The sequence below is a fragment of the Gallus gallus genome, chromosome 11 (assembly GCF_016699485.2).
Source record: "Gallus gallus isolate bGalGal1 chromosome 11, bGalGal1.mat.broiler.GRCg7b, whole genome shotgun sequence".
Lineage (NCBI taxonomy): Eukaryota > Metazoa > Chordata > Aves > Galliformes > Phasianidae > Gallus > Gallus gallus.
In genome coordinates, this window is record NC_052542.1 from 7,165,175 (window position 1) to 7,180,098 (window position 14,924).

General features: G+C 35.2%; 1 protein-coding gene across 8 annotated transcripts in view; it reads right to left on the reverse strand.

Moving 5' to 3' along the window:
- PHKB (phosphorylase kinase regulatory subunit beta) overlaps nt 1-14,924 on the reverse strand; it is a 71,145-nt gene that overhangs the window by 11,443 nt on the left and 44,778 nt on the right. For all 8 annotated transcript variants that reach the window (XM_015292391.4, XM_015292390.4, XM_046899442.1 and 5 more), the window contains 10 exons: nt 11,889-11,944; nt 11,612-11,705; nt 8,474-8,557; nt 7,898-8,002; nt 7,007-7,089; nt 6,836-6,926; nt 4,075-4,136; nt 3,824-3,986; nt 2,924-3,005; nt 439-496 (listed from right to left, as the gene is read on the reverse strand). In XM_015292391.4, coding sequence (XP_015147877.1) covers nt 439-496; nt 2,924-3,005; nt 3,824-3,986; nt 4,075-4,136; nt 6,836-6,926; nt 7,007-7,089; nt 7,898-8,002; nt 8,474-8,557; nt 11,612-11,705; nt 11,889-11,944 — 878 coding nt within the window. The remainder of the gene's footprint in view (nt 1-438; nt 497-2,923; nt 3,006-3,823; nt 3,987-4,074; nt 4,137-6,835; nt 6,927-7,006; nt 7,090-7,897; nt 8,003-8,473; nt 8,558-11,611; nt 11,706-11,888; nt 11,945-14,924) is intronic.

Here is a 14,924-nt window from a genome sequence, read left to right on the forward strand (position 1 = left end):
ACAAAGTCAAGCTCGAAGTAAATTGTTTCAAGAGGAGTATGCAAACCGCATGTGTACAAACGTAAACTGAGTTATATTTGATCACCAGCCTTGTGAGAGAAAGCTATTAGTATTATTTTGCCACGCTCTGTAAGAAATAAGAATATTAATATTCTTATTTTTTCTCATTACTTGAATTTAACTACAACTGTATATCTGCATTGGTTCTCATAAGAAAAGCAGCTTACTATTCCCTATTTTAAAAGATAATGGTAAGTACTTTTTTTTTTTAAGCATTATAAACAAGATCTTCAGCTGCAGTGAACCAACACAGTTTTGTCAGAAAAGTTGTCCTTTTTTCCCCTCCTCTAAGTGCATAAGGAACCACCTTTAGTTGTAGTAAGCATATTAGGAAAAAAATAGTGTAAACCAGAAGGAACACGGTATCAATATACAAACCAGAGCTTCTTGCTGCCAGCTTGTCTGTAGATTCTTTCAATATGTTCAGCAACAGTACCTGTATTACAAACACATTTATTAAAATTACAAAACAACAAAACAACAGCAACAACAAAAAACACATTTAAGAGATACATTTTTTTCATTTAATACAAGGTAACATTGATGAGATCTGCTAATTCTGAATTAGCTCTAGTGAAGCACTTACCTATTGCGATTAACATCTATAACTTAGATACAATTCAATCCTCTATTACTCAGTTGTTCTGCAAAAAGCAAAGGCCAACTTCAGCTTGATTTTCTACCCCTGCTCTAGAGAAACTTGATAGCACCTATTGTTGAGATACATTAGGAGATCAGAGTACATCTCCATGATAAAGTACCTCCTCCTCAAACTGCAGATTTTCTTTTGGATCTGGGATGCAGTAGATACTCTCCATGCTCTCCTGCCTCTCAGTTGAGATAAAAGCAACAGGCAAGTCTTGTGCTTGACAGTGGTTCATTCAAGTGATGTTATGTTTGGATACAGGTTGCCATAGCTGATATCCAAGACAGAAGTTGTTTTCAACTTCGTACATGAACAAGACATTACCTGATTCATCAGCTGGGATGTGACGTTTTCAGCTGACATGAAGCTGGGAGATTATGAAAGAGATGTTTTTGCACTGTTTTGTGGTTCCATCCTGAATAACTACAGAAATGTCATCGCAAAAGGGACACCAAAGCTGCACTGTGAACTAGCATTGGTATCTAAGTGCATTACAGCACTCAGCTATTGAAGCAAACTATCACCTTTGCCAAGTACAGAGGATATTTGGCACACAAACAGAACATTACATTATTGCATTACTACTCTCCCTCTCCAAGCTGATTTTCTGTATGCCACAAACAAATCATTCAAGTAAGTGCTATGCATTAATGTTGTAGAAACATGACTTAAAAAAATATAAAGTAAGACATAAGAAGAGCACTGTTTTAAAATCAAAGCAGACAGCCCAGAATTTGAGGAAGACATGAAGTATAATGGATGTTACATTCATAAGAACAACAGATACCATTCTTTTGCCAGCCCACAGTTGATCACAGCGCACTGACTTGGTTTACTGACATCTCAGCTGTGCAGGAATCAAATGTTAGAAGCGTTATTTATGCTTCATTTAGCTTCTAGATTCTAAGTTCTCAGATGGAATGGCAGTGTTTCTCATGCCAGACACTTACTGGTGAACAGTAAGTTCATCTATAACAACACTATTGCAATTTGATTGTCAAAATCATAGCTCATGCCTGTCAGCATGATTTTAGACACGAGCTTCAGCTTTTGTTTTTAGATTTATTCATTATCAATTGTGTGATTATTTAATGTCAGTTACAGTATTCTGCAGCTGTACAAGGACAGGAACTTTTAGCCAGTGACTCAGACTGTTTAATATAAAGTGCATATTAAAAAGTTTATCACCATCTACAGCTTCATATTAGATGGTACAAAATGTTAGTTAGTCCTAAACAGTCCAAGGTGTAGCAGTACTTCTTAGACCAGTGGTCAAATGTGGTTATGCTGGTTGCTTACGGAGTGATGGAAGTCTGCCTCAAGTTGTTCCCAGAGCAAGGAAGGGAAGCACAAAACCTACTAAGGGCTGAAGAAAGCTACAGAGATTCTCCAAGTCCACCAATACAAGTAATGCTGATGAAAAGCCTTCTTTAGAGGCTGCAGGTACTCCAAGTCTGACCATGACTTTGGATTGACATTGTATTTCAACAGTGCACTGTGAAGTGTCCAATGAATTCTACTCCATCTTACATTGTTTTCCATGACATTCTTAATAGAGTAGTGCTGATATGAATTATGAAGCAGGGATCTACAACATGGAGTGGTAAGTTATACTGCTTGTGGAGTACCTAAAAGAATATTACTCAGAGTGTTCCTCTTTTTCTGAGAAGCACTCATATATACCAAGGTAGCTAATAAACAGTCTGGGGGAAGGCAGGGAGCAGGGAAACAAACAAACAAAAACTTTGCAGCACAAAAACCACAGGTCCAAGTACCTTATTCTGAATTAATTTACACAAATTTAATGCTTGTGAGCTAATACAAAGCCATAACACAAAACTGAAGTAGAATAAATCTTTCAGATATACTGAATTGGCACCTTGTGACCTAAAACTAAAATGAAAACAAATATGCACATTTGTCTTTAGTTTCAATTTTATATACAAGATCAAATCCCCTATTTCTATATACATTTGTTCAGAGTTACAAACAGAGAGCAACTGTGTACAGACAATCTACAAGAGTTCATATATTTAGCAGCTCATTCCTCACCACACTGTGAATTTGCACATCACATTTAATACTGAAATTGCTTTAGTTGCAAGGAAGACGGCTACACAACTGCATGTATTCATGGCCCTCATTCATGTTCATTACAACTAAACAGACAGCTGCTTCCCGAAATATTCAGAAGACTCACATGAAAGAAGCTCTTACCTTCCTTGGTGATGAAATTCGGTCCTTCTCTTTTAAGTAAGATGCTCAAAAGTAGCGCTTGACTTGCTAGACAATTGCAGTCCTTAAAAAACAGCAACAACATAAGCACAAGTAGCCTTCACATTTCAGCAAAGCAAAATCAGAAGAACAAATTTAAAAAAATTAAGTGAAACCAAAACGCCTTGTTGTTATTGAAGATGTGTATATACATCTGTAAAATTTTATTTTTAAGAGAACCTCCTCACAAATATTTAATATCCTACATATGCCGCATCATTTTCACTGCTGCTTGCAGAGACTTCTCCTTGGTTCAAATTTAGATGAAATAAGTTGGCTTCAGAAGTGTTACCCAATTTTCTACTCATGGATCCCATCATTTACTGCTGAAATACTTATAATGTCTTAGACTTATAATGTCTTAGGGAACCAAGGGGAATATTTTGTGTTTTCCTGTTGAACACTGGATCTAGAAATGGTCAACAGCAGTTTCCTTCTAGATATGGGAAAAATACTAGAAAGGAACTTTTCCTTGATAACATTAAGAAATGACCAGTTTATCATAGTGAGTATCATCTGAAGCCTTTTGAGCATTAGTCTAGAAATAAAATACTTATTCAAAAGATGCTTGACTAATTGATCCCATTTTAGGCGGTTATTTATTACCAGAAGATTTGGATAGCTGGGAGAAATGAAAGCCAACAGATAGAGCACAACAAGCCAGAAAGTTCTGATGAGTATGAAGAGGCACATCATACATTTTATGTTACTAGCTGTATTATCAACACTGCATCAGAGCACTAATCGTGTTGATCTATGTGGGTCACTTAAAAATAGCACCAGTAGATAATATCTCGTTTAATGACTGTGAAGTTGCACTGTATTTTTATCAAGTTTTCTTACATCAAGTTTCTGCAGAATCTCATATGTTGACTTGTTTTTCCAGTCATTAATATTTATGTCTGGTTGCTGCTCAAGTTCAGAAGCATTTGGAGTACTAGATTGTCTCTTGACTTTTGAATGTTTTGGAAGATCCAGCTCCTCCAAACTCTTAAATACAGGAGCCCTAGAAAACAAGTATTTAATTTCTTCACATTTCAGAAAACATTTTAATTATCAAATACTTCATCATTAATATTTACAAATAGCCTTACTCTTCTGCTTCAGTGATTCTTAGGAAGTCAAGCTGCTCCACAACTGCTCCAGATATTAATGTCTGAAATTAAGAAATGATAGTTAAAATTTAAAAGGGTGCAAACGTGTACATTAATATATAGTGGTTTGACCTGAGAGCCACATTCTCAGTATGCTGCTGCTGATTTCCATTTGGAAAATAGAGTATCTAGAGTTCCAAATATCTTTACACTTCCACAGTATTTCTCTTTTTTCATAAAATCTCACAAACAACAGCAGAAGTCTCTGAGGGCTGCTGTCTCTTTTTTACTGGGGTTCTTCTGTTCCTTTGACTGCAATGTAAAACTTAAAAGATGCCCAGCTCTGCCATCCCCAAAAACCACCTGATGAAAATATCTGACATCAAGGACTCACACTCAAAGTTCAGCTATTACAAACCTGAAAATTAGTGTTTATCTCATGTAGCCCTTACAGTTATAATTCACTCCAAATTCATATGAATTTCATATCTATATACTTCCACGGGAAATATTATACTACAGCATTTTTTGTTTTGATTATTCTCCTTAAACAAAATTGAGTGTACTGTGAATGTTTAAATTCCCTTTTTAATTGTACACAAGTCTGCAGTAAGATATCAATCTGTTAAGCTGCAAGACAATTGAAAATAAAATAAAAACTTGTCTTTCATTGCTTATGTTATCATTCTTTGCCTGCTTGAACACATCATGATGATGGAAACAGACAGTAAAGGTGAAAAGAGAAAAAAAAAGCCAGAAAACTGATAAGGGTATACATTTTTCACTGAAATCACATTTTGTGTATTTTACAAGAAAAAAGAGCATTCATCCAATTTGAGACACATTCCATGTGAGTGCATTGAGACATTACCTAAATGAAGCAGGTAAGTACAATCCACAAAGACTCCCCGTATCATTTGTTGGAATAGTTGAATTAAGAAAACACCGTAAGTTAGACAAGTCCCAACTCCTCCTCCGTAATGAAAAAAAGCATGTTTCCAAAATGTGACAGCTATACATTCGTACTCAGAGAGTACTGTAGGGCTTTTTATATTTTACTATGTTTCATTCAGAACTCTTATACCAAATATATAACTATAAGAAAGTCAAATTATAGCACTGTTACATTAATGATTCTCTCAGTAGCAAATCCTTTGGAAGTGATTTCTGCATAATTCTACTCACTGTGTCGATCTACAGAAGTAACAAGCCCTTCACTTCTGGAATATTAGTATCATTAACCAAATCTGGCTTCATTTTGCCCTCAAATGTGATTGTTCTGTAATTTTGGGTTACAGTTCAGTTATACACAAATGCATGAGAACAGAAGCAGTGACAATAACAAACAAAAATCATGGGAAAATGCCTGCGGTGGGCCTGTTGTCAAAAGAATAATCCAAATAACTCCAGGACAACAGTCAGGCTAACAGCAATCCTTCCTCCTCTCTAACTCTTACCTGTGCAATTCTTTCTGCTAGCTCTGGCACATGCCTGACCCACAGAGTACATGGCTGTCTCTGAGCACCTGCAGCAAGGCACCAGACCCCTTAACTACACCCTGGTTATTTTCCATGGTAAATCTTTAGATGAAAAATTTAAGGGAGCTCACATTACGAAGTTAACACATCATATCTTATACAGCCTTTTTTTTTCCCCCCCAGTTACATTAAAGCCAAAAATAGTTCTTCCATTATTACTCTTAATGGGTTAAAAAAAATTAAGCAAAAGCCAGTGACTGCCATCATCATCTTAAATATTTTAAAACTACTAGTTATGTAAGTTGATTGAGTATGCAAGGGGAAATTCACCTCCAGATGACTGTAACAATGTAGTGCTTAAAATAAGGACACATTATGTAGGAGGAATTTCTTGTCTGGTAATACATCAGTTTAATCAAATGCAAAGCAGGGAGGTCACTGCAGTTACAGTTAAGAATACAAAAACTAGAAAAATGCAAGATTTTATGTGGACAATAATGGCATTTGCTATAGGATAAGTAAATGCTAACAGGAAACTACATGACCTACACGTGACCAGTTAGAAACACATAAATATTTGAAAGAAAGCAAAGGTACTTTATACTATTTTAGCTCTGAATATTTATTTTACAAATGACCCAGCTGTTCCTCAGATTCATGGTGTTCCAAGGTATAAGAAATCTTATCTCTGTCTTTGGTCTTGTCATCCCTCTTACGAAAAGAGGCGTTGTTTAATAGGCATAAGTATATATAAATACCTAAAATAGAACCTGACTCAGTAATTTTCACATTTTAATGAAGCAATGTGCTGCTTTAAAATTAATTCAAACAGAAAAGATGTTTAAAAAATAGGCCTTTATTCTTCTAAGAATTTTAATATATGTGAAACACCTTTTTCCTGTTGAATATCTAATCAAAAACCTCTATTTTTGACATGATGTTTTTTTCAGGTAATTTCAGTAGATTTCTGAACATAAAAACCTCTGTGAAGATTATTACTTTTTGAAGTCCCGTCAGAAAAAGCTAAAATAAGCCCAAGTTTCTTCTGAAACAAAAGGAAAACTGTACTAGATGTCTTGGTTCTTGACTTCTTAATTTTCATCATAGAATCGTCTGAGTTGAAAGGGATCTTTAACGGTCATCTAGTATGTGACTTCATGACACCAAGTATGTAATTCTATGATACCAAGTGAAATATTTATAAGTTAAATGAAAAACAGAAGTAATAATACATGTACCAATACTAGAAGATAAGAACATACCACTCAGGAAAAGCAGCATACCTGTACTCTGTCAACATGAACTTTCACTCCTCCAACAATTCCCTTTTTAAAGGCTGCCAGCATATCTAATATTGGATTGAATCTGCTCCCTCTGAAATTTTAAACAGAACCTCATTAATCTTGTAGCTAGGAAAGAACTGCACTGCAAATGATGCTTTTATCTTTCTCTACCTTATATTATCTTCACGGATAAGTACAACAAACAGTGGACGACCGTGCATTTTCCAGTACTGCTTAATGAACTGCAGTGCATTCTAGGTAAGAAATACATGTTAGTCACCAAACAATACAGCGGCACAATGTACAACAATACACAAAGCTAAATACTAGAAGACCTATCTTGAAGTAACAGCACTGAAAACCCCAAGAGATTGTAAAAGCTTTAGCTAATAATGAAACCACTAATAGTTTCAGATTTCTTGAATGACAATATGTTATTTCAAGTAGTCAGATTTGCTGAAAATACAGCTACCATATACACTGATCACAGACTGAATTGGTGGGCAAACTAGTATGTACTGAACTACTTGTAATGACCTAGAAAGTATGCAGAGGAATCCAACTCTGGAATCACGGTCATTATCACCAGTGCCACCTTCTATGCACTGGGGACTTAACAGGTAAGCTGCACAATGCTGCCATCCTTAACACTATGGAAGGAGGACAATTTTTAATAGTTCTACAAAATCTGATAATATTTCACCTAGATGAAGCTTTCATATTTCCCTTAAGCAGAACAGTCTCATTCCTTTCTGCTGCCAAGAACATCTGTTTTCCCAAAGAAACTCAAGGTCATTTGCTTGCTGCACTAAGCCTACCCCAATCACTTTCAGTTTGTTGGGTTTCTTTTGTTAGGTACAGATACTCTCTAGAATTCATATTGGGCTGACAGAATATTCACATTAATAATTTAACAAACTGCATTATTTTTACATAGGAAAATACAAATTATACAGTGTTCACCCTTCAGAGTTGTATTTTATCAAACTTCACAGTTTATTCTCCTAGACTCTTATTTTTGTCAGTTTTTTAAAGGAAGAGTTAAAGATAGATCTGTCTTACCTTAATGTCATCAATCAACATCATAACATCCTGAGACATGTAGAAATCACTCAGATCAAAAATAATGGAGTAGCAAACTACAGTCTTTCCTAGTATTCGATAAATCTATTGGGAGATAAAGCTTCAATTAGTCTTTTCTTTAAAACTGTTCCAACATTTCAGTAGCTGAGATGAAAAAAAAAACTATTTTGAAACTATCAAGGAAATAGTTAATATGGAACAGCTGAACTTAAAAAAAACACTAAAAATAAAACCTACATATCTAATTTCAAGCATATAGATTTTTGTAAGGTTTGCAGATCTACACTCCAGTTAAAGTGGCTCACGTCAACAATAGTTCTGTTGTGGCCAAATATTACTGGAAACGCATGTTTAGGAAAGCTGACAGTTTAATACCAAGACAGCATGCACCTTCCTAACAGCAAAATGTGTTACAAAGATTTTAAAAGTTAAATATAAGCATAAAACAAAATAACACTTAAATTCTATTTAAAACATCTTAGACACTAACGCAACATTTATCTGAAATAAACATTTCCACCAATATTGTAAACATGTAAATATTTTTTTCACAACCTTTGATGTTCCAAGGCATCCTATTGGCCTGTCTGGTCTTCCAGATAATCCTAATTTGTCATTGATTCCTAAATGGAAGTAGGCCTGTGAAAAATAAACATGCGTGAAGAAAACCTCAATACAAGACTTCCTTATGCTCACATAGGAAGCTGTGGGCATTCTACTGAGAACAAATACATACAATATGGTCATTTTTTCTATTGTTTTCTTTCTTTTTAACGACTCAAATGTGTGGGAGCGACTTGTCTTGAAAGCACCGTAGTCCTACCTATCTACACTGCTTCGAAATTCAGCAAAAACTTGATTCCTACATTAGGTCTTGCTTTTAACTATTATTTTTCTCATCTATATAATCTGTAGTACTTTTTAATTCTTAAAATTCTTCTATAATGCTTTTCTTATGTGGATATAAAACAGTAATGAAGGAGCTATATAAAGATTTTTATTCTAATTTTAGTAAAGGCATGCAAAATTAATGCATCAACAACAAAAACAAGAGCGAGTTACCCCATTATTCATTGCTTGATTCTGAGTCTTATGAAATCATATATGCCTAATATTACTTCACATAATATAATTTTCTAAGACATGCATATTAAAAGAATAGTCATATTTTCTTATAATCTATCGAAATAAACCATAAAAATGCAATTATTTGTAGACAAAGCAGCATTAATGTGTCAGTTAAACCAAACTGAAAGCTGTATTTTTTCCTTACATGCTTTGATGTGTAAAACCCATTATTACCAAAACTTATTTCTCACTATGATTTCATAAACCAACATTTCAAACATTTTTCTAAGCTCAATCTTTCTTTATGAGAAGATAATTCAAAAACAAATTTAAGTGAAGATTTGAATAAACATTACACTCAATAGCTTTTCATTGCTGTCAGCCTGGGGCCTTCCTGATACTGCCTATGCTAGTGCATAAACACAAAGAAGTATTAAAAAAACCCAAAACAAAACTTCCTACATTACCTGTTCATTCAGACTGGATATGAATATTCAGTTGGGATACGTTATTCACGTTATCCCAACTGAATGTCACTACTCAAATGGGAAAGAAACGAAGACATCAAGCATAAATGGCTTTAAATAACCCACCCATGCATAACAAAATCAAAACAATGTTAAACCTTTTCTTGTGGTACACAATGGAGACTAGAAGAATGGTAATAGGCATAATGCCACAAAGACATAGCCTTTTCTGGAAGCTCACCAGGATAAGGAATTGCAGCAGTTTATCTAATATTTTCATGACATGCTTTCTGAAAGTAAATTTTGACAAGGCAGATTTACCTTCCCACCATGAGTATAAAGAAAATAGCAGATTGACAGAATTCTCATCAGCTTTTGAAAATGAAAACACAGCAGTTGTCATAAGTAGAAATGTAATTGGATAATAGGACAACTACAACATAAGGATTCATCTTTTTCTAAGAGAGACCAAAAAAGTAAAGGATGACACAGAGCTAACACACATACATGTTTGTGTGTGTGTGTGTGTGTGTGTGTGTGTGTGTGTGTACTTATGTAGTAAATTTGTGGGATATCTGTCTGTTAAACCAGAATTTCAGGACAAATTCAGTCTGAAATATATTGTCAAGAAAATGAGCAAGCAAAAATACATTGAGAAATGAACAGGGCTGAATATAAACAAGGATATTTCTTTTCTCTGTGAATACTTTCAGATGTTAGTGGCAGTCATCGTTTGGGATAATCATTTTTCTGAATAGGCTGGTAAAGTTTTGGTACATCAGTCAGCAACATATTTCAGGCTTTGTAAGCATGTAGAATTATTATCTGGTTTTGTTCTTTGAGTCCTACAAGCCTCTAATACCAATAATGGCATCAGTCACACAATCCCGATTTCAGAGGGAGAAACCTGCGTAGTTGTGAAATGAATTACTAACATCTTCAGGACCGGAATACTACACACATGGATTACACTTTCCCCAAACATTTGGAAATTATCAGGCTTGTTTAAGACTATTTTTGTAATGCAGAATTCAGCAAGAACTTCATGTACCTGGTCCATGACCAAACTCCATGTGGTAAAGTATAAATACATCAAGAGCACATCTGTGACTCTTGATCACCTTACCTGTCTGACAGCTTCCTGCAGCTTGGTAAGGGCTATTTATGTACAGATGGGACTCTTTTCAAGGTTTTGGTTTTTTGTTTTTTTTTCCTCCAGAGAACCAGTTGTAACAGAGATCAAGTATTAAAAAGACACCCAATAATCATATGGATTTCCATAAGACTTTTCGACATGTTTATCTATAATTGCTAATCAAAGCACTTATTCACAGCAGCATTTGTCTTTTTGCTTTGTACATACTTCTAGGAGAAATAGCAGTGGATGGCTTGCGGCACTCAGCATGATCAAAAGTGCTGTATCTAAAATCCTACAAAGGACTGAACAAAGAGAGGCCACAGTAATGCTAAGAGAAGACTGAAATAGACCTGTGCAGCCTGTAGATGCCACTCATTTTTGACTACTGGCTTCGTATAGCAACAACATCTGCTGGAATAGATGCATCTGACCTGGCATTATCAGTGAGCTCAGCATGGATAAGAACTAAATGGGCCAAGCTCCTGGAAGTGAAAGGATATGGTACTCAACTATAGGACTACTTGTCTGTATAGAAAAAGAAAAAGCTGAAGCTTTCACAGGCGATAAAAATGATTCTGAACATCTCCTTCACCCCATTAACTTTTGTCCATAGATCTTTGAATGTGCTGAGTCAAATGGGTATATTCAGTGGAATGGACTTGTCAGAGAAACAGTTACAGAAGATTGTATAATGCCATTTTTAGAGGCACTATCAAATTATATGATGGTTTATGCCTGCAGTATTACTCATTTGTTTGTGTTTGTCCATCAGGTTTTCACTTAGTCCTCTGCGCTATTAATATTTTATGTTATTCTTTTTTTTTCCTAAATGGGTCAGGCGAATATCTGATCTTCACTGCAAGCTCTAATTGACCAGTGTTGGTATATACTGCAAATGAACTAGATTAACACAAAAATGCAGAAAACAAGCCTAAGGAGATAAAATTCTAACAGCTTGATATAAATTTGTTTTGTTACAAAAGATAGATCGGTAGATAATTTTCAATACAGACTCCTTACCTTGACAAGTTCCTTCTGAGCCCATATCTGAATTGGTTCCACTTGCTGGGGGGTCTGAGTTTGGATTCCATATGTGTTCAGAAAAACTTGTAGGCTACAAACAAAACAACAAATTTAATCAAGAATTAGTCTTTGCTTTAGCAATTATCTTGGCAGTGGAGACATGAGTAGGAGTATGAAGTTCAACATACTTCCATGAATACCTTTAGCAAATTTAACATGTATACCATTCAGAACTTCTTTACTATACACATTCTTAATACAAGCAAGTACCTACCGTTGACTTTCTGCTATCAGGGCCACATGAACTACCAAATCATTTTCCAGAGGTCCCTAGGATATAATGAAACACTGTTTATTAGCATAGAACAAGAAAAATATCTATTTAAACAGTTCATGAGCATGATAGACATTCATTGTCTGGGGTGTTTTTCCCTATTGTGTAAATAAAATGAAAGAAAAAAAAACTTATAAATCTCAACATGTATTTTGAAGAATTCATAATAAACAAGCTTCAGGTATTCATTTCTACTGTTTAATTAAAAGAATAAAATAAAAAAATAGTGAGGTAGGAAAAATATTCTGCTTTACACATAAAATTTAGATGTTATACAATCTATATTTTCAAGTGATATGACAATATTTTGATAGACAGTTTTATAAAGAGTGAAGTAACTCAGCTGTTTGGGTAACTGACAATATCCACTTCAGAGAAATGAATTTACTTCAACGCTGAAATACTTTGATCAGAAAGCTACTAAGAATTATATTCATCTAATCATATATGTGTAATATGTATATACAATGTAATATGTAGAAGATATATTTAACATGAGATAATAGTATTTCCTTATATTTGTAATAACAAAGATACTTCATTTTTTAAATAAGTAATATTATTTTATATCAGTAAGTCACAAGAACCATCAACTCAATGCTCTGGGACCTTGCAACGGCAACCGACTTTTCTTTTCAGTGGCAATACACATTACTAGCTAAAAAATGGACATATCTAAGATATTCCCTGTTCCTCTCTTCTGTGGAGTTGGACGACTGCAAAAATCAAATGAACCAGAAAGAGCACACACTGTCATACCTTAGGGGTTGGGGTTTTTCTGCCTGCTTTTGTTTAGAAACTACCAGAACATGAATGAAAAAAATAAATATATCCTCCATTAATTGATTGTATAGAAATACAGCATTTTCTGTGCAGATTGATGGATAGGATAATTTGGAACAAAAAGTTCAGAGTGACTACCTGCTCGTTCAGGCATCTGTGAGCCTTGATACCATGTTAGATCTCAGAGATTAACACCACAAATTTTTAACATTTTCCCAAAAGTGCTGTTTCCATGTTTCTGCTAAGAACACTGGTGTTTTTTGCCACAATGTGATGGAAGATGTGCATAAAGAGATCACATTCAGAAACCAGTAGTTCAATTGACTTGTTCCTTCTCAAAATCATGCTATCCATCTTTTATACGCACAGCAAGAAAGCACAAACCAGTTCTACACCATAATCACTGTCATACATTTTTTCAAACCAACAGCAACAGCTCAATGACAAAATGAGACATCTCCTTCCAAGACAACCTTATATCTAACTTGGGAGCAGTCTTCATGTTAAGGTCCGGCTTACTTATTACTGCATCTCAAAGACAAAGACAGTTGGACTATGTAATCAGCCGAATGCAGATCTATATATTCCAAACCTCCTTTGAGGCACACCCTCCTTTGATACCAGTGCTAATGTCTCTCATACACAGATGTATTCCATGACATGCCTCATTTATAGCAGCCAGTAAGTGGTAGTTCTGCCATGGGCCATAACCTGCTGCACAACTGGTACATCACAAAATCTGATTATAAGCTGCTATTCTTAAATAAAATCAAACATTTTTTACTGACTAAGCAAAGGTGATTTGTAACAGAGTAAACACTCAGACAGCAGTGTATTTCATCTCAGAATTAGACTTACACACATGCTTTTATTGTTTCCTCCTTGTTCTAATTTCACCATGCCAAAACCTGAGATTTATAGGAACATAACTTGAATAAAAGCCTAGACAGAAAGCCTCAGAGCTATGTTCAGATTTATGATGCCTGATTCCTTAATATCTCATTCAAATCTATTTATTGTGTGTTGGGTTTCCTGGACTGATGAACTCAAAATCATTTATCAACACCTATTGCAGTTGTTTTCTAGAAGACACGCAGCTTCCATCATCTTTATTTGGGAAGACATGGCTGTGTGGAATTGGTAGACTTTGAAAAATCTAACTGAAATTGCTGTAAAACTACGGAAGTGCTGTACTGTTAAATGAGAAGTTACTTTCATTGTCATTTAACATGTACAGGCCTGAAGGATCACAAGTAGTTTGTAGCACAGAAAAGCACAGACAAACTAACAGTCAAACTACTCATGAAAGCACCACCCTTTTCACTAACAATAATTACACATAGCATTCACTAAATATTTAAAAAAAAAAGTGGAAAAGCAGGCTCCTAATGTGTCCACTACATAAATCTTACTGCTGTTGAAAGTTCTATTTTCATGTGTTCTGCTTCATGTTTGCCTACTAACCCCAGCTAAGCCGCAGTTCACACACCATCAATCACTCTCTCCCCAAGACACTGCCACAGACCCCCTCCACCCTGGGTTCACCCTTCTGCCTTGCATTTCCTTGTTGGGTAGCACAGAGCAGGATCTGTTTCAGCTGCGTTCTGCACGCTGTGCAAATGATAAATAGAGCCTGGTGTTTTCAGAAGACAAAAATAAATGACAGATTAGTTTTCCTCCTCTCAAAAAAAGTCATAGTTTGAAACAAGGTTAAAAACAAAGCAGGGTGAAGGGAGAAATCCCTGACTCCGTTCTTGGCACTAGAAGAGAAAGCAGCTCAGTATTGGTCTTCTGCTGCTCTCTCACTGGACAGATGCTATCACTATATGCCTTTTGCATATATTGCCAGGAAATCTCACAAGTCTGAAAAAAATCAATTCGTTTTTGAACGTGTGCGAAAGTGGCATGGTATTCAAATTCAAGAACACTGGTTAGAATGGTACATACTGGGCTTTCTAAGCATATGGAAGAAGATGAGGAATACCGAAATAGAGTGCAACATAAGAATTTGTACTTAAGCCAAATAACCCACCTTGCTGCTAATAAACTACAGCTGAAACAAAACACATCTGCTTCAGAAAGCCTCTTAATGCAGCTGAACGGTTTGTGGTCAATGCTACTAACACACCAGACCTTTTTTAGTGAAATACAACATGGACATACGTGTGTCTTAGATTCCAAAATAACATTTAA